The sequence below is a fragment of the Magallana gigas genome, chromosome 5 (assembly GCF_963853765.1).
Source record: "Magallana gigas chromosome 5, xbMagGiga1.1, whole genome shotgun sequence".
Classification (NCBI taxonomy): Eukaryota; Metazoa; Mollusca; class Bivalvia; order Ostreida; family Ostreidae; genus Magallana; species Magallana gigas.
The window spans coordinates 55814654-55835819 of record NC_088857.1 but is presented as its reverse complement, the minus strand read 5'-3'; the positions used below and the strand labels follow the sequence as shown (position 1 = coordinate 55835819).

The following is a 21166-nucleotide window of genomic DNA, read 5'->3' as shown; positions in this document are numbered from 1 at the left end:
GTATCGGAATAAGACATCGCGTATCGGAATATGACATCGCGTATCGGAATATGATATCGCGTATCGACATAGTTGGCATAGGTCCTTACAAATGTTCTTATTGCGTGCGGTGATTTATGCAGTCCGAAAACACATACCAAGTTTTGCTATTACTCTTGCATAATTCATAAAAATAGTTTGTCTTTTAGTTATACTTCTTGCTCCCGTTCTCAAGTATAGTTTAATTTGTTTGTTTCACACCATATTTTGTTTTAATGATACTGAATTTACCTAAAGAGGGTAAGGTATTCTGTCATATTGATATGCGGTGACCGATGACGGGACTCCCAACACGTAGACCACCAGAACCCCGCCTCGGGACGCCCTTCACAGGGCTATAAATGTCTCACCGTGTCTCTAGGAAGCTCGCGAATAGCTGGTCACGTGGTGTCGTGTGGTGTCGCGAGACGTATAATTTACGGTATGTTATTGAAATCGGTCGATGTTCGAAAATCATAAATTTTCAATGAGTATTCATCGTTCAAATCAAATGTCAATCAACTTTTTTTAAAATTTACCTTTTTTAGCATTAAACCGATTAGACGTCATAGTGTTTGTACATATGTAATTTAAAAAAAAACTATATCGTAAATATGTAACCCTTAAGCTTCTGGTTAAGCATTGAAAGTTTTAAGCTTGCCATTTCAGATATGAATTAGACATTTTTTCTCTAAAAAGAACCTTCCAAACATAATTAGATTTGCATGATCATTTACATGACCGAGCCTTAATTCAAATCAGAAAACAACATTCATGTTATATATCGCTGTTTGAGACGATGACAATTCTACGGTGATCGAATGGAAAGTGCCTGGGTATCCACAAGAACGGACCAGTGTCAAAAACTAAATAGTATTAAAATTATTACTTATTCATTTAGTATTTGTTCCTGGTTCCACGTCCAAACTCTCTGCCTTCCAATCATTCAAAATGCGCACACAGTATGAAAAGTTGTTTTGGTTTAGTCAAAACCGGAAGTAGAGGAAGAAAACAAAATGAAAGCATGTCAGATAATCGGACGTTTAATGGTGGGTCATATTTTTTTTTTAGCTTGCTATAGTTAATTTCAGCAAGAGCCATGATCGGTTATTATGACAGACCGCTTAATACCATTATTTTTCCTGACAAAATAGGCTGCCATGACATCATATGAAATAAATGATGTAGTAAATCTAACTTAAAGTTATTTCTTCATCATATTTCCTATTATACTCAACTAATTTTTCACTATATGTTAAATTCGCGGAACTTTTATTTCATCGAATATAGCAAAATTTAACTCCGTATTTAATTCGCAACATACTTCAAAGGATCGTGTTTTTACCTTTAGATATTTCAGGCAGTAGTGCCAATTTATCTCTGAACAGATAAAAACTTCTTTAATTTAAATAGCTTCCATTTCTCAAAAAAAAATCTAATTACTTTTAACATTTCCCTCATAAATAAACGTTGATGTTATGAATTTTCTTTTTTTTCTTCAAATCTTTCGATATTTTATCATAAAGACAAGACCAGGATGAAAAGCTCAACAATTTTTATTAACAAAATATAAAAATGTCAAAGATCTGAACATTCTGATATTTGTAAAAAAAAATAATAAAAAATAATGACTCGATTTTTCAGGATGATAACAGATACAACATTCAACTTTAATGAAGTCTTAAATTAATACAGAGTGTGAGTGTAATGACTATTTACAATGCGCCTCTCGGCCATTCAAGCTGATGAGAGAATAAGTTTCATGATAATATGAAATCTTTCATAGGAACATATTGACCATGAACTATACACTTTGATGCACAACATCAAAATTCAAATAAATTAAGAATAAACAACCAACTGACTAAGACAAAATGCCATATGATGATATACTAACAACATGTAACTGAGACAAAATAAAAATACATCCATGAAGTGTAATTTTAAATCGCATTGAAAAATGATGTGAAATGCGTATAAACGTCATGACATAAAAACATGAATCAAATAATGAATGGAGCAACTGATTGGTGATATGACGGATTTCTTGCAATAAGGTAGAGGGAATGACGTCGTGTATGACGTCACTGCCCTAGTGCTCTTCCATTGGCTGCAGCTCCATTATCATGTCTTCTATGGATGGCAGCTGTAGATGTTCACAGGTTGCACCTCTCCTGTTTATTGTACATTTTGAGTCAAATTCTTTCATAACTGTCCCTATCCAATCTGACACTGACCAAATAGGAATGAAAGCGTATTCAAATAAGTTAGAAGTCTTCATGTAGACCCCAAGACCAGCCATCCGGGAATCTCCGGGTCGTCCCAGGTATAGCGGGGACCCATCAATAAGCAGACTTTCATTTTTCTTTTGCTTTCCAGCTTTTACTTTGGAGCAGATAAACTTTTCGCTGACACACGCTCGGGAGAGACGGCCCTTCTTAGGCTTTAGTTTGGCATAGCGACGCTTTGTGCTGAGCCGTGTAGTGAACGACACTTTCCGTACTATCTTGGAGACAGATTCAAACTGGTTTTGGGTTAAAAAGCAAGGATAATCGACGTCCTTTGTCTTTTTCCCGCCGACGTATCGAATCAGCGCTACGTTGTACTGATGCATCTTCATGGGGACCAGTGGGTGGTACAGGGTTCGAATGACACGGACTGGTTTCTTGCTGCGGCCGATCCTGACACTGAAGCCGGAGTTGACCGTGGCCTGTGCCACACCCTCTAGCGCTGACCCGACCGTCAGGATCCAGCCGTCGGCAATCACAATACCGTTAGCGATGGGCTGAAGGTTGTTGTCCAATATTGTAGCGTGTCGCTTAATAGACAGTTTATTTCCAAGTCTGAAAAGATCAACAAAAGTCATGAAAAAATGTGATTTTGTTTTGGATTAGCACGCCATATTAATGTGACACTTAAAACATAATTATTATACTTATAGAACTTTGCACTTTCGTACCTTGGCGACAGCGAGGACTGTTGCTGAAGTGTCATGGCGTCGCACATCAGCGTGGACTGTGGCTGCTGATGATTGCTCTCTGTGCATTCCAAGTCATTGGCCACAAGATGCTTTAACTGCAAAATAAAATATACTTCTTATATCAAAACAGTAAAGTTTAAAAATTATTATTGGATTCTTTTTTCATTTTTTGTGTTTTCTTGTTTTTGATTTTGTGGGTTCTGTATTTACCTTACGGCCGTGAAGTCGATCCGGGCTTTTGCAGATAATGTCCTCAAACTTGTCCACGTGTACAGCAGTGCTGAGGGCGGGGTCGATTAGCCACCTCAGCTTACAGTCACAGTCCATAGCATTCCCCGTCATGTCCACAAAAGCAGACTGAGCGAGGATCTTCTTCAGGCCCGCGGGCACCGTTTTAAGGTTGTTATCAGCAATGGAGAGTTCTTTGAGGCTCAATTTAACGGTGTCAGGAAGATCTACCCAGAACAAGTAATTGGAGGACAGATCGACGCTGGACAATTGGGGGAGGTTGGTTATCCACGTGAAGTTGAAGTTAAGAAGTTTGTTGCCCTTCATATTAAGGAGGGCCAAGTGACGCAGATGCCCCAGGGCGTTGGAAGACATATCGTGGATGTTGTTAAAAGCGACGTTAAGATCTTTAAGGTCGGCGAGGCCACTGAAAGCATTGGGGGGCAATGATTGGAACTTGTTAGTGGACAAATCGAGTTCCTGTAACCGCACGAGGTTGGAAAACAACCCATTATTGATATTTTTCAATTTGTTGTTGCTTAACGTAAGTTTTCTTAAGTTGCTAAGGCTAGCGAATGCCATGCTGTGCACTCGTCTTAATTTATTATTTCCCATGTCAAGAGACTTTAATTGAGGAAGGCCCTTGAAAATCTCCGCTCCTATCTTTCGTAAATCGTTGCCTTGGAGATCAAGGACGGACACCTTTGAGGACCGGAAGTCACTGCCAGTCTTGAATGCTTCCCCTTCAATTTCGCTGATGAAGTTATATTCTAAATTTATATCCTTAAGTTCAGCCATGCCTAAGACGAAGTCACTCTCAATTTTTCTAAGCTTGTTGTGTGATAAGTCAAGTTCTTGTAGAAAACGGAGTTTGTGAAAAGCGCCGAATTCAATAGTTTCAATTAGATTTCGGGAAATGTCTAACGTTTTCAGAGATTTGACGTAGTGGAAGGTATCGTTCTTAATGGTCTGTAGTTTGTTTCCGCCGAGGTACATTTCTTCTAACCTTTCCAGCTCGAAAAATGACATCTTTGGAATATCCGTTATATCATTCGTGGCCAAATCAAGAATTTTTAAGTTTTGTAAACTTTCAAATGCATTATCTTTTAGTTCGTTGATATGATTAGCAGAGAGCAGTAATTCTTCTAAATTGACGAGGTTTGAAAAGGTTTGAGACTCGATTGACTTAATGACGTTTCCTCGAACCGAGAGGCTCCGAAGGTTCGTTAGTTTATCGAACCACGTGGCGCGGATTTTCCAAAGACGATTTCCGTTCAGGAGCAGTTCTTTGATTTCGGTGTTTGTGCTGAATACGTCATCAAAAAGGTCCGTGATGTTGTTCCTGGACAGATCCAAAATCTCCAATTTTATAAGAGGCGCAAAAAGGTTTCTTTGAATATAACGAATTTTGTTACCATTCAAATTCAGGACTCTCAGCTCTTGTAAATTGTCGAATACGGTACTTGGAAGAAATCTGAACATATTATCGGACAACTGGAGCTGCTTTAGTGACGTAAGCCCGGTAAAGACGGCCGCCGATAGATGGCGCACGTTATTGTTTGGAAAACTTAGAACCTCCAGCGAACGGAGGTGTTGGAAGGTGTAGGGGTACAGGATGCCCACGTTGTTTCCGGACATCGTCAGTTCTTTCATGTCCGTGTTCTCGAGGAAGGAGTTGGTCTCGATGTAACGGATCTGGGTATCGGATATAAGCGGAACTCGCTGGATGTCACCCCTGGGCTGGTCCGCCACCGTTTCCGGTACACCTGTACTGCTGTCGCCGTAGATAGTTAGCTTGGTGATGTCTGGAAAAGAGAGAGAGAAAAAAGATTAATATTAACGAGTACATCTAGACCAATGATAATTCAACACTTGCATTCTCTGCTTTACATCTCATTCTCTTTTAAATAATGAGATTTATCTACCGTTTTGAAATTCAAAACCAAAAAGTTTCTTTTAAATGCATTGTACTCGTATTATGTCTGGTCATGCATGTGCGATGTAATCATTTTACTGCAATTTAATAAAGTTTTATGGCAATCTGATTGTGCTTGCATTTCTTTCTATAATTACAACATTTATCAAGAAAATAAAAGCGCAGATCTTGGGCCACCTCGTCAAGAATGGTTAAGTGTAAAGGGGGTCGTCTGCGCGCTAAAGTACGGCAACCGCAAAGTATAAAGTTATGTAAGGGGCGAGGGTTCACGGTTTGTTTAGAAACATAAAGGTGTGAGACATGGAAGAAACCCATTACCGTCTACCGGTAATCAGGCAACATCGAGGGATGCTACATCACGGCGGAAGAAATCTTATCATCGGGATCGGTATGCTAACTTTGCATTGACCAGGATGTCCCCAAATTATTTTTTTTCCGCTATGATTTTGTATCTTTTGTGAAAAAGTAGATTTATTGTATTCAGTGAACAATTTAGTATCTTGTTTTCAAAAAATATTCTTGTTAATTTTGTTTCGCTTTATTTGCAAATGCATTATAATGAGATTTATTAAATTGAAATTAAGTTAAGAACCGCACGAAGACCTGGCGGTCACTTACAAAGCTGTTCCTTTCAGAATTTATTGGAGGCCATGCCAGTTTCCGACGGGTCGTGGAGGCGATTAAAGAAGAATAAGATATAAGTACTTTTGACTCAATCGGGCTCATTCTTCGACCCATTTCTAGAAAATTCAATGGAAAATAGACCTATCCTTAGAACAACGGCTTATAAAGGTCTAATCCGTAGATTAGTCGGGAGCAGTACCATTATGTTATTAATTCTAACAGCGCATTCGGTTGCATATGTCCGAGTTCGTGCAAAATGCTTTTATTGAAATGTCTCGCCTTTGAAGGGATTACGGTCTGTCTTCCTCAGATTGCAGATAGCTGCCCAACTTAGTCGGGCGCGGTACCTCTTTGCTTTGTCTTATTGGAAAGGTCGACCTAGGATAAAAACTCGCAATGGCGACGATATTGTAAACTTACTTTGGGTTTTATCACTGGCTTGTAATTAAGCATTTTCTTTTTACACAGCAGAAAACGTTATATACTTATCCCATTGATAAGTTTGGGTGCGTAGTGCCACCAAGGTAAATTCATTCATAAATTTCTATTTGGGTCCCCTTTTTTTCTAGTGTATATTTAAAAGGGTTTTTTTTTTATCTTTTGGTGTCTTTATTGATTTTTTTAACCGTGACCTAGATTTAATTTAAAACCTGTTTCCGAAGAATATATATTGACAGAGAACACATGCTTATAAATTAAAGTTTAAAAGATTATTCTACACCCGGCCAAACCCTTGTTGATTCAAATCTCGGTGTTTGCTCTCTCAAATACACGTACAGGTAAATGCTTACCTGTGTACGAGACACCTGCCATCATTTTTCTCAATGAATGACTTTTTTACGGTATTCATACATATGCAACCTTAGCTTCTATCGAATGGATTTAAAAGAGGATTAACTGCATTTGCATAAAAATATATCTACGATATCCAATATTCTCTTCAACGAACGCAAACATTTACACGGACTAGCTTATGAAAACATAAGACATATCTCATTTAACACAGGTAGCATAGATGACATCAATGAGGTTTTTTCCGAAATACCCAGGTGTTATCCCATAGACTCGGCGTGGCCATTAGCTAAAGAGTTGACCCTCGCGTCAACTCTGGACTATCATCTGTTTGTCTTTGAGCTTGTTCGGTTTGGATTTCTGGATACACAGGGTACTCCAGCGACTCACATCAAAGGTGTAGGTGAACACAGGTAAACACGTATGCTTGACCACGGCAGAATGACCATTGTAGACAGATACTCAGCAAATTGACTTAAAATCTAAGTCAGTCAAGCAGCGGATATCATATTAGGAACAACAGCAATTAACGGGACTCGCTATCTACAGTGGTGAGATTGTCGGTACTGGACACAGAAAGCTTGGGCTGAAATTCAGGGGCCAAACACATGAAAAAGATATTTCAGAGGCTCCGACCCCCGCCCACCCACACTAGGGGTACATATCCCCACTGATCCCTGGGCGAACTCTCGGTTATTAGAGGTCACTGCTGGGCGGGTGTCATTTTAAATGCACGTATAATTTTGTCTTTTTTCGGTTAATGCGATTTATTTTCATCCCCTTTCTTCCAGAGGTTGATCCGTGAAAGAAAGAGTCGAAATATTGACACAGGGGTATTGAGGAACCGGTAAATGTATTTACTAGACGTTGCTTTGAACATACCAAGTTTATTTAAATGCTTTAAAAAGATTTTTCGATTTACTGATTTGATTTGAAAAGAAAACAGATGTAGAAATGGAATTGACTTTTTAAAACGGATTTTTTCCCAAATAATAGGACCTGCATTTTCAAATTTGCTTAATGGACCACTTTGCCTCGTTCAACAGGTGGGAATCATTAGGTCGGAGAAATCAAAAAAATAAAAACAGCAAGAGTGAAAATAATGTTTCTTTTAAATAATTTTCAACACATCTTCGTTTAAAGATCTTAATTGAAGTTAAATCCTTTAAGGATGGGGAATTACACAGGTGTAATAATTAATCAAGTCGATGTGCGCTTACTTCCCTGAATTTATTAAAACCATACGAATTTTAACTCCGTGCGATTTAACTTTATGGTGATTTTGTCTAGACAAGAGAAACCAGTAATGTTCTCCAATTTTGTAATTGAAAAAATTAATCATGCTTCCATGGTGTCAAAAAATCGATTACAGGAGGGATACAAATGTAAATTACATATTTAGTTTGAAATTTCGCGACGAGATTCCGCGAATGCGATGATAAAGGATTGGCCTGCATGCGCTAACATTGTCAACCAAAGCATCAGAGGCAGGTTGGGGATAATTGGAATATTGTGAAGATACCTACAGATTAGAAATCGCGCGACTTTAGGATCAGAAGATCCCCGTATCCCGGATCAACAGGTATGCCCCTTTCGGCCGGTGGGTAGCGCCAGAGCTCCGTGTACATTGAAATACAATTTGTGAACGGAAATCCAACGAGGATTAGCGCGACAGAAGACACCGACAGAGTTTAATTGATATTCAAATATTGAGTTGATATTAAACTGCAGATGCATGTCCCGCATTCTATCTACAGACGTGCATTCGCTCCGGTTACCAAGACCCGTTTATATATACGCTTAACTTCATCAAAATTAATGTGCAAATCTGGGGGACATTGAATAATGGTTGATATAATAGTAGAGCTTCAAACGGGAACATTAGGTCAGAAACGTGTTTCTTAAATGTCCAAACATTTGCCAGTCGAAGGGCTTTCCACAAAAGCTTTTTTCATTGACGATTAAAGTGTTTTTAAAGCGATTCTTAAATTTATAAAGCGCAAAGAGGCTGACAGGAAACAATTGTGTGCGGTAATCCATCAACATCTACTTCACAGATTGTTAGCCACACTTAACATCAACTCAGCCCAGTACAATGACATTTATAAGCGACCATGTTTTCTTGTTACCTGTGGGTATGGGAGAGGGGAGGCGCCGCAGACCCTGGCACACCATGCTTCGTCCCTCGTCCGCAGGGGCATCGCCCATCATTTCGGTCAGCTCTTTGAACCCCTTGGCGCCCCAGCGGCTTCCTCCTTCCACAGCGTCCAGCACATCCCGTGTCCCCCTTTGATGAAGGTTCATACACCGGCACTGCGAGGGGCAGGTGCCCCCTCCCTCGGTCTCCCTGTTATACCGTCGGGGGTACGTACTAAAACTGTGGGCAAAGTTACAAAATAAATCCAACAAAATCAAACAAGTAATTGTCACCATATAGCCCATGTTCAGTTACGTTGTGGTTATTTTCTATTAAATCTGTTAATCCTATGGTTGAGGCATTAAATAATTTTAGGTTGTTCCTCTTGCAGACTCAGTCCAATTGGTTCGTAGACTCCGCTAGTCCATGGTATATATATCCAACGTTTACGCGCATGTGGTTGACAATGGCCTTAAAAAACAAAATAAACCTTACTACGGATTTCATTCATCACAGGCAGAGCGCCAGTGAGCATTTGTTATGTTCCAGAAGTGTCGGCCCTCTTTTCGTTTTGCGGACTAATTGTAACGCGACTTGGCTCGAATTAAAAGACCTATAATGTCAATCAAAATCATCTACACGCTTGATTGCCTGTGCGTACGCATATACATTGATAAAACCGAGGAGTAGATTTTTACCTACATTCAGGAGAATTATACAGACCCGCTGTAGTGGTTAGCGCCGCTGATAAGAAATTCATAACGTTGTAGTACACGGCTTGCTCAGATACGATAAGGCGTTTTATGACACCAGATTGCGCCGAAACTCTGTCACTTACCCGGGTATACGGGCAAAATCAGATGGCGGCAAAAAGAGAACGGGGTACTAAATTCTCACTGATCTGTGTAGTGTATTCAAAAGCTTATCGCTCTCGGGGGTCTCGATCCTAATCGTGCTCATAACGTAATATTTATTTACAAATCGTAATCAAATTTACCCAGCCTTTGTCAGCTCTGTACATTGGAGCCAAGGTAAACTTATCTTATAATGGCTATTGGGTCAAGAGCCGACTTCAATTAATTGGGATATTGTGTCCTTGAAACCGTGTTTACTCTTTGACACCGAGAGAAAAAGAACAGAAGAATACATTTATTGAAACATTTGTTACACCACAGATATTAATTTACCGGCGCTCTAATCGTTAAAACGTCAAATATCGGAGCCACGCAAAAGAATATGTCTTAATGAACGCAGGCTTTCTTATATTTCGTCTGAGGAGGTAAAACAAACCATGCAATCGTTAATATATATTTCACAAAGACTGCATGTGCGCACATCTTGGGTCTAGATGCATTGTGTATATAGCAATATTCCAGCTGCTTCTCGCACCTGCGGTACCTATGTAAGCAAGTAACAAAAGCTATTTATTAGATGTATGTGTTTTTACATATTACATTTTACAATACAATACAGAGACAAGATAAATTCCCCGACTGTTTCCAGACTCGCGTAGGACCCTTGCTGCTGATCTCGACATGTCTTCGGGAGACCCTCAGGGTTGAGTCAGAGAAAATTCAGGAAAAAATGAGATCGTGTTAGCCATACCTATCCGGATGCACACCTTGAATTAGATATCAGTTACTTTTATGAAAGAAAAGTCAGTTACAGTATATCTGTCACCTGATCTGGCGGCCATTATCAGGTGTTGAAGTAGCTGGTGTCCACCGTATCTTACGGAGCAGTTAGACAATCCCCATTTCTCAGATCTGGAGAACCCGGTAATACCCGTAACACATGTACAGAAGTGATGATAAATCGGTGAATGTTTCACCCATTTGTCATTTCCCTACTAAAATATATTTTGAGAATAATTTATTAGTGTATTTATAATTCGTTTAACTCTGTTGTTGCAGGTTGACATATATAATGCTAAACACCGTATGTCTGCATACATTGTCAGGTCTACACACACCGAGCAAGTTGTATACATTAGGTGAATCATAGCTCGTTTTTTAAATTTGTATTTAATGCTTATTATAATTTGACAAGTGTAGATGACATCTGTCTATGTTCCAAGCTAAATGTGTTTGTTTTTACAAATTAGGTTATACAGAAATAGGCCCCCACGCAAAGTTAAAGTGCACGTCGCAAGGCATGTTTGGAGTACCTGCTCGATTTACCTTCATTTTTAGCGTATGTATAACTTTATGTACATCACTCGCGGGGTTGGTTACTCCGTATATGGGATTTTGTTTGCGAGGGGGAGCATCCCATGCAGCGTTTATACGTCAGACTTGTCGGCAACCAACGCGGCGATCTCATTAGTTTTACATCCCAGAGAGAAAAAGACGAAAAAATCAAACTGAAAACACCGACAAAACAGTTTGTTTTGTCTTTTAAAAACCACACTGACATAAAACAACCTTAAACACCGTTTTATGTTACTTAAATAGGGCAATTTTGAACTTTGAAAGATGTAAGCGACATTTTATATTTGATTTTTCCCCTATGCTTTCCCGCCATTGTAAGACTTGATGATTTCGCTGATCGCACGATGCTGTTCCCCAAAAACAGAATACAGTGACTTTCATTAATGTTCTTATTAACGAAACCTCGACCTTTTGCCCACTGCACTCGAAGGAACTCATAATTTGAAATCTAATAGTTCTTTTATGTATTGCTCTTCCGCTGCCGTCAGGCAATTAAAGCAGACGACAAATAAAACTTGATCAGCATAAAACGTTTTAGATATCATAAGCCGCACGATTAATATTTCTATTCTCTTGGATGAATTCAATTTTTGATGGTCTTTAGATGTGATGCGCTGTCCTGTAATTAAACTAAGCAGCTTTTGTGTAAAGTGAATAGAGAAATTTTGTTAAACATCTACATAGCACTTTGTGTATATTAATCACATTTGGTGCGATGAATCGCTCTTTGCAAAGGCACAATGTAGTTCTTATTAACAGCATGAGTCAAATAATTGGCAACTCTTCCAGGCAAAATGTGAAAAAATCTCTGTAAAAGTTGCATACCTGCAGTTTGAAAAATGTTGATCGGGATCGACATCCGCAAACCTTAAATACACGAAGATGCGCAAAAAAAATGTTGACATTCTACATATTGGACGCTTTAAGGTTGTCCCTCTTTAAGCTTCAGCCAAAGTTAATAAGACCTGAAAGTTATTATAGAGAATGTGACAAATGTAGCACATTTAGTAAATCTTTCTTTCAAATTTCAAAATTCTACCTTGGTCATAATTTTCTAATGTCAACAAAATAGTCTTAATATCTGATAAGTCTTTCAATATTGTGCGACATATTAAACGATTCAAGTTATGAAGTGTCTGATTAAAGTTGTTTCCATCTCTTCTTTTTATTGGCGTGGACACAGCACTGAAGTCATATGTCTGTCTCTAATCAGAACAGCCAGTGATATAGCGCACTATAAGGCTTACAGAGGCCCAGATATTGAGCAGAGCGATCAAATTGTGGCCCATTGAGTCAAGGGTCTACTCCAGAATCTGATACCAGTGTGTAATAAAAACATAAAAATATGGATATTAAACGTGTGACAGCAATGTTTGAAATTGGTGTTAGCAAACTTTTGGTTTCTTTTAACATGATAATGACTTGTGAAATCTCAAATATTGATGATAATCGTGGGTACGAGAGGTGTCACCATTCTGGTTCCGAATAAACACGACACCTTAGTTGTTTTTGGTAATAAAGTTTTATTACGAAAAATTAAAGTGATGTTTGTTTAGATCTTGAAGCGAGATTTGGACCAAGACTTGACGAGTGATTGAGACTGAACATGTAAACTTGGAAATTATTTTTAGAATATAGAAGTACTTGTAGCATTGTGTAAGTTTATATAAAATTCATAAATAATTGTCAAAAGAAATCTTTATAACTCAGGCGAAAACATGACACAACACAGTATCATTGCATCGGTGGTAGCACGATATGAAGGATTAACATCACAGGAAACTGTATGGCAAAATGAGGCGAGGCTGTAGCATTATGTGAATAGTGCCTGTTTGGGGGGGGGGGGGGTAACAGTTGAAATTGACACCCCGAGAAAACCATTGTCAACCGACGCGAAGCGGAGGTTGACAATGGTTTTAGAGGGGTGTCAATTTCAACTGTTATCCTACCAAACAGGCACTATTTATTTTATTTTACTGAATGTCTTAATTTTAAAGAAAACTTTACTGCTTTTACATAGAAATAACGTGAATTCTACGGCGAACCGTACGCGCATAATTTTCGCGCATGTAACAATTTGTAATGTTACCCGTTGCTAAGTGCGTTGCTAACGCTGAGGGTAATAGAACGGATTATGAACTGCGTCTAAACCAATCAGATTTCAGTATTTAACATGAAAGTATAACAATGTATAATACCGTATAATGACTATGATATGTATCATTATATAATTGTTATACTTTCATGTAAAATACTGAAATCTGATTGGTTAAGACGCAGTTAATAATATTTTCTAGGATAACAGTTGAAATTGACACCCCTCGAAAAACATTGTCAACCTCCGCTTCGCGTCGGTTGACAATGGTTTTCGAGGGGTGTCAATTTCAACTGTTATCCTCCCAAACAGGCACTATTTATTTTGTTATACTGAATGTCTTAATTTTTAAGAAAATTTTACTGCTTTTATATAGGAATAACGTGAATTCTACAGCGAACCGTACGCGCATAATTTTCGCGCATGTAACATTTTTTAATGTTACCCGTTGCTAAGTGCGTTGCTAACGCTGAGGGTAATAGAAAATATTATTAACTGCGTCTTAACCAATCAGATTTCAGTATTTAACATGAAAGTATTATATAAATAGTGCCTGTTTGGGAGGGTAACAGTTGAAATTGACACCCCGAGAAAACCATTGTCAACCGACGCGAAGCGGAGGTTGACAATGGTTTTCGAGGGGTGCCAATTTCAACTGTTATCCTCCCAAACAGGCACTATTTATTTTGTTACACTGAATGTCTTTTTTAAAATTTTTAAGAAAATTTTACTGCCTTTATATAGGAATAACGTGAATTCTACAGCGAACCGTACGCGCATAATGTTCGCGCATGTAACATTTTTTAATGTTACCCGTTGCCAAGTGCGTTGCTAACGCTGAGGGTAATAGTAAATATTATTAACTGCGTCTTAACCAATCAGATTTCAGTATTTAACATGAAAGTATAACAAAACAAAATATTCTAGCTGACAGAGGCAAGGCCCGATACAGTATCATGGAATTGACATGTAGCATGATATAAAAGATGATGCATCGCACGGCACAATATCATAATGTCAAGATGAAGCTATGTCATAACAATTATCGAATTATCAGTTGTAACATGGTACTAAGATCGAAGCATGTCTTGATACATAACCATTATCTATTGCTTTGTAGCATAGTATGGTGTTCCGATGGGACCACTTCGACTTTCGCACTTTCGCCTTTAGGTCGAAGATGAGAGAGTGCGAAGTTGCGAAGACGAAGCGCGAAGATGCGACGGCGAAAGTGCGAAGGTGCGAAGGCGAAGATTCAGTGTCATAACAATCAGTTAATCAAGAAACGACACAGGCATGAAAATCAGTTGTACATGTATTATAATAGACTAAAGCTTGATACGACACAGTTCGTGATATTGTTGTCACAATAAGTTGAAGTTGAAGCACGTAGCATCGTTTTTGAAAGTGGGGGGGGGGGGGGGGGGCCAGACTCATCCAAAAAATCTTGATAAGCAAAAAAAAAAAAAAAAAAAAAAAAAAGGGAAAGAACTATATATGATAAGAGTTAGATTTGGCCCCCATAATTCGCCATTTTTAAAGTGTTTCGGGTACAATAAAATGTTAACAAATTTTTTAGAAGAGTTGATATAAAATATATTTTTCATCTATTTATTTGATTTATTTGCACTCGCTGTCAGTATATGACGTCAGAAGTGACGCCATTTCTATGATTCAATCAAAATCAGCCAAAAATTGACATTTTTCATATCTATTTACGAATGGGAAATATAGAGCGCATGCTTGAACAAGGAAAAAATTGTTGTCACTTATTAGTCTTGGCTAGATACATCTCTGATTAAAATATTTTATTTGTTCAAGAATGCGCTCTATGTTTTCGGAAGGAAAAGCTGCTTGAAAACAAGCTGTTTTACGCTAAAATGCAAAAATGGCGGGAAAAGGTTGTCATTACAATGTCATATTTCTAAATTGTGGGCACTTGAACCAAAATGAATATTATGTAAACACATCACATACATATCTGTACTATGAAAACAAAGAATGATAGTAAAATGATGATGTTCATTTTAGGGGGCCATTTTAGGCCCTTATCATGTATAGTCCTTTAAACTTTTCCAAAATCTTCAAAATCCTAATCCGTGGGGGGGGGGGGGGGGGGCTGTAGGGGCTGTGGGGTAGTAATATAACTTCAATTTGACTCCTCATTTCCTTATTTTCATATCAATTTTTTACATACACCCGAAAAAGTGGGGGGGCCAACTCCATGATAATTCAATTTTTTATATGTAAATTTTAAAAAATTGGTTGCTGCAAGAAAAAGTGGGGGGGGGGGGGGGGGCAGGCCCCCCCCCTGGCCCCCCCTGATGCTACGTGCCTGTCATGTCATTGATGTATTTCTAGATATAAGGGATTTAGCATTGAACATACATTCTATTGACCCGCAATGTTTAGAAACAATGACATCACAATGTTTAACATTTCTTTCACACGAAGTACAGGTTAACAATCAGTACATATGTCTGTCCCTGCATTCATATCAGTACCGAAGACTGTTCCTTTTTCTACATTAAATATTTTATCGGCGTTTGTAATCTATGTGCGTGGTGCCCTCCGTAGAACTTTTATTATGACTCAAGTGTTGGCCATTGAATTGTTACGATACCATTAAGTCTGTGAAGAATTAAGAGAGAAAGCCACTTGATTATTAATTAAATGATATCTAGGTTAAAGAATATGGATTACTTTTGTATCACACCCCCTCTGGTGCCGAAGTAATTATGACAGTTATTGACTAAGATTTTAAAAGTAGTTTGACACAGTTCTGAACTTATGACCGGCGAATACTTAATTTGTTAATATTTCAGGGAATTTCCAAAATTTGAAGTTCTTTTAGTCAATATTAAAGTTCATGGTTTTTTTTTTTCATTTTAATGATTACTGCTCCACAAATCCCGTTGTCACTAATTTATGTTGCCAAATGACAAATATAAATTTTAGAAATATACACATGGTTTCGTACATTTTACAATTTTGTTTCATTTTCTCATTACCACGCACTGCTAAGCATGTTTTTTTAAGTTTCTGTAAATATATCTTGAATAAAGTCGTTATACCGGCCAGGATAAAGAGATTGTGAAAATGTGAAATAAGCGAAAGTAAAAATAATTTGATTTAATTTCGTTTACGGAAACTTGTTATTTCCGCTTCAACTCGATGGCTCTTCCATTGTATCTCAGAAAAGGAGTTTGGGAAAGGTGTTTCACGGACAATAGACGTACGGGCTACCCTGGGTCGTGTCCCATCATAGCATACGGCCGTCAATACTAAAAAGGAAGTTTTAAATCGGTGAACTTTATCTACCTATTTCCCTGAACTATGCGGTAAACAAGTTGCATACAACAATGGAATTATGTCTCCCCGTGAGAAAGCCCCCACACAATGGAAACTGCCATTCCCTCTTGACTGGTTCTGCTGTATGCTAGGATTTCAAGAGAAGACCAACTGGAAGTATGGGGTTTACAAGCAATTGTCAAAACACAAGGTCCCTTAAATACTATCAATCATAACTTTGGTTGAATTGTGACACTCAAGAATACATAATGACAATACTAATAGTTTATCGCTGCCTGTCCGTTAGGCCTGTGGTTGAATGTAGGCTAAAAAGACTGCGATGAGATTTATAGTGTATTTATTGATACCGGAAAATACGATCGCTCACAATTGGTAAAGCATACAGAAAGATGTTCTCCCAGCCTGTGTTTGTTCACTGTGATGGCTTTTGAATGCCAGAGAATGATTCATGGCCAGGATTTACATCACTTAGCTTTCAATAAATCCTGAGCATGAATACATGTAAAACAATCGTTTTCTATGCGGAATGCAGCGCCAATTAACATACGTATCCGTGTCGGTTCCTCTCTACGATTAGAGGTAATTTTAGTGTCACCCCGAAGTAATTTTGTCCCCATTGAAGATTTTGAAATTATGTGACAACTTGATCCTCCTCGTTTATTGAGCCAGACAATGCTAATCACCTGAATAGGGGTAAATTTGACAAAACGGTTCGTCAAATTGACGCGACTTCACATTATTTTCATATTACAGTACTTAATTTAACAATTTGTGGTACAAGATAATCATAGATAGATTAAGTTGTTAACACAAACAATATTACTCCTTTTGAAATGGCATTACCTATTGATAACCTTAAAGTGGTATTGTTGTCGTCGAAACAGAACAACAGTCACGATGCGCAATGATTTTGCAGTTTTTTTTCTTTTGGTTCTCAAAACTAACATTCTTGATCCAACATTGCGTTTGTAAGTAAAAGCTTAGTCATTTCTTCATATTATTTTCTACAGTTCCAGGGCTTGAATTTCAAATACTCTTTTAGTCCTAACTCATATTTGGTCATGGAAACATTAACTGTTGTTCACTTTTTAAGACCATTCAATTTCAAGAATCTTATTTTCGGTTAAACTGCATTTTCAAAAAAGTAATGTCATACACTTATAATACACTTATCATGAAAGCTTAGGTAAATAATAACTTTTAGAAATTGGAATTTTTATCAAATTCTATCAAGATTTAGCGACCATCCTTTAATATTTTCGGTGTTACATTGAAGGTTGCGTTGGGCCCTTACAGAAATGAATTGTCATATGTTTCAGGCAGATGTTACACAGACACACACAAACATGCTGAACCATCCTTTTCTTCCTGAAACACCTGTCACAACACTGGATATACATGGTCATGACCTACTGGGTTTTATTTGCCACTCAATTTGTCAAGAATTAAAAAAAGTAATGCGATTTGCATCTTTATGATCAATATTTTCATAAAACCTGTGTAACGGTAGATCAGCTTTGACCCCCTCGCATGACAGGGTCCCTGGAACCCATACACCGGACCGTCAAAGCGATCCATAATCGGATTTGATTGGCTGCGATCAGATAAGGGATTGGAGCGATGCCCATCAAATTCACAGCGATTAATTTCGCGACAACAAACGATTAATTGCAATTACTAGCGGGTACTTGACAATATTCAATTTTTTGATCATATTTGGATGTGTCATAAGATTTTTTGTGTGTGATATTTGCACTTAATCGTCCTGGAAAGGTTCAGAAAAGGTCACAACGTTTGAAAAATAAAGAAATTCAGTTCAAATTTATCAAATGCCTATAAAACTCAAGGAATGTTGATCGATGTATGGAAAATACTGTCATAACAGTTCGTTATCGAGCTATAAAAATCTCAAATCTATACAAATTCGAAATACATATGCCAGTAATAAAACTTGATCATTAATCTTGTGGAAAGGAATGTTTTCAATCAATCGGAAATTTAATTATAATTGTTACAAGGTTATAAGTATTAATAAAGTCAAAATCGGGGCTGACCAATTTACAGATGTTTGGATCGGTCGGTGATATTATAGGAACTTTTGATTTCCTGCCTTAGATCGACTTTGATACGAGGGAACAAGGTAATAAAACCCAACACATGCCCTTTCGCTGCCCTGCCTGTTTAAGAACAATGTATAAAGCGAAAATCAGAACTTGATAGGGGACCAGGGGTGTCGTACAACCAACTGGCTGGCTATAATGTCCAGGGGTGGACCATTAATGGAGGAACAGATAGTTCACAGATGTACAATTTGAATTTTAAGACCATGTTTCATCCATAATTCATCCATATGTTCGCCTGTTAAAATCTACCCTGTCAAATTTATTCACGTACCAGTCGGTATCCATGGATTTATTGAAACCACACACTAGCTCAATGTATATAAATACAAGATACCTACAGGAAATATTTACCTAATTCCCAGTACTGTTTGTTCAGCTACAACTTATCTTGTATAACACGCTTTTAAAGATAATCGACGTATCTGTGGGATGATGTATCCTACATTGTTGTTTCTATAGATAGTCAAACGACAACATTTTGTCAAACTTTGGTACTTATTACATTTAATTAACTCTCTCTATATCAAATATACAATTAGGTTTTGGTTACCTGGTGTAATCGGGGCCACGGACACGGTTATTGAGGATGTGTTTTTATTTTATGTCTTTTTGAGTCCGTCAGAGAGTTTACAAATTTGACTTCTCGACTCTTGCTGACCTCTGGATTATCTTAAAAGCCATCCCTAGGCTCTCTGGAATCCACTCTCGTCTATGTAAAAAAAATGCCTTAAAATAATGCAGCTCATAAAAAATGTTACGTCGGAAATTAAAATATTTTGTAGTGAACCCTAATAAATATTATATTTTTACTTAAGGCCTGCCTCCGCGCATCAACGTGTTCCCGAAACTATCGGGACTATAACGATGGATGACCACTTTGTTATTGGCGGTACAGGTACTCTGTCAGGGGGTTATCTATATGGCACACTGGTGCCTACAGCTACATGATATGATGGAACCAGAGATGGTTGCATTGCATGCATTACTATGATCATCGAATTATCTTTACCATTCATAATTTGCTCATTTAACGCCGACTTGCATGCAGAACTCGGCAACACAACCTTTTGAGTTCAAAGAGTGTTCCTGGCTGATGAGCAGAGAACAAAGGAACGGAACAGACCAACTCATCAGAAAATGCAAAGTCGCGTAAATTACTCCAAAAAGATGAAAGCAATCTCATTGAAAGAAAGTAACTGAAGCAAACAAAACTGAAATTAAGGTCTCCCCCAACTTGCTCTCGCCGACTACAGCAGAATAAAGACCGATTCCGAACATAACCATACTGTACTCTCTACCTCCTAATTACCCGACGGTGGGATTCGCTAATTTACTGTAAAAACATAATACAGGGGTACAAGGGGATGCATTTGAGCTATTTGGCGCTTTCGGGCTATCTGAGGTTTTCATCACAATCTCTCTGTGTTCAGTCAGGGCGAAGCGTGTGCTCCCAGACAAAGATTTGTGGTCACTGAAACAAGGTCAGGTGTACTATACAAAATAGAGCAACAGGTAACAGACAACAAAGTTAATCATTAAGTAATTATTTTTTTATACAAACATTGTTCAATGATTGAATGCAGTTTAACATTACAGAGACAACAAACTTATGTTTATATTACGAAAAATAAATGAAAAATACCATTTCAGATAAGAACGGTGACGCAAGTCCAAGACAACAGAAACGGCCTAGTACATTTAGTTGAGTTAGATAATGATTAGTCCGTTTGCTTTACGAAAACCTCAACATGTTGTTTATTTTACTACTCCTCGGATCTGTTGATTGCTATTTAATGAACAATCCCGAGCCACCAAGTTCCGAACATACCCTGGCAGAACAAGTGCAGATGTTGATGGAGCAGGTTATTCATCTCCAAAATGACGTCACTGATTTGAAAAATCAAATATGTAAGTAAATTCGAAGATGTTTCTTGCACCACCTTTTTTTTTTTTTTTACAGTTTCATCATCCATGTACATGCATTTTTACTTTTATTTTCGTTTTGATTAATTTTCAGCTGTGCTAAATGCAAAAGATCTCAGCATCGCGTTTTTCACCTATCTGAAAAACGATTTGGTCAACGTTACCAAGGGAACCACTCTCTCCTTCTCCGGAATCAGAACTAACATAGGAAACGCATACGACCCAGTACACGGAATCTTCGTGGCTCCCGCCTCCGGTTCTTACAATTTCGCATTTTCCGGCAGCGCACAACCAGCATCCCAAGATCATGGTCTCCACATCTTCTTGAAAAAGAATGGAGTAAGTGAAATGTACGTTTTCTTTGACCACAACAGCCACGAGTGGATCCAACATGGCGGATCTGTCGTCCTTCACCTCAACAAAGGTGACCGGGTGTGGCTAGAGGTAGGGGACAGGTGGGGGTCAAACATTCTGGGCGGAAGTCGGGCCGCTGACAACGCTTACCACAGCCATTTCTCGGGGTTCCTTGTACAGGCAGATTAATGCGGTAGAAAAAATAAATTTTATATTTGTGCACTGAACCGTCTGGTTTTTTTTTTGTAGAATAGGGGTTCGAACCCAGTGCGCTTTAATAATTATTTTATCGCTCAAATTTATAAAGATAAAACAAAAACCTTTTACTAGCTAGCACTGGTTATGGAATCTATATTTGCATGCACTTCTCCAAAACAACCAAACTCAAGTTTTGATATAATAACGTTTCATGAAAGTCAATCAGTGTCTTCGAA

The 21166-nt window shown here is 38.1% G+C and overlaps 1 protein-coding gene and 1 non-coding gene across 2 annotated transcripts; one reads left to right on the top strand and one right to left on the bottom strand.

Annotated features, from left to right (window-relative positions):
• Positions 1-1556: 1556 nt before the first annotated feature.
• On the bottom strand, positions 1557-9460 carry LOC105342288 (protein artichoke). Its single transcript, XM_011449187.4, has 4 exons — positions 8708-9460; positions 3209-5031; positions 2978-3093; positions 1557-2861 (listed from the first exon to the last, which is right to left on the bottom strand). The coding sequence occupies exons 1-4, from the start codon at positions 9018-9020 to the stop codon at positions 2111-2113; spliced, it is 3003 nt and encodes a 1000-aa protein (XP_011447489.3). The 5' UTR covers positions 9021-9460; the 3' UTR covers positions 1557-2110.
• A 10402-nt stretch (positions 9461-19862) lies between these two features.
• LOC105319672 (uncharacterized) lies at positions 19863-20959 on the top strand. The gene is made up of 3 exons (XR_010713802.1): positions 19863-19967; positions 20106-20363; positions 20473-20959. It is a non-coding gene; the product is annotated as an uncharacterized protein (transcript).
• The last annotated feature ends 207 nt before the right edge of the window (positions 20960-21166 follow it).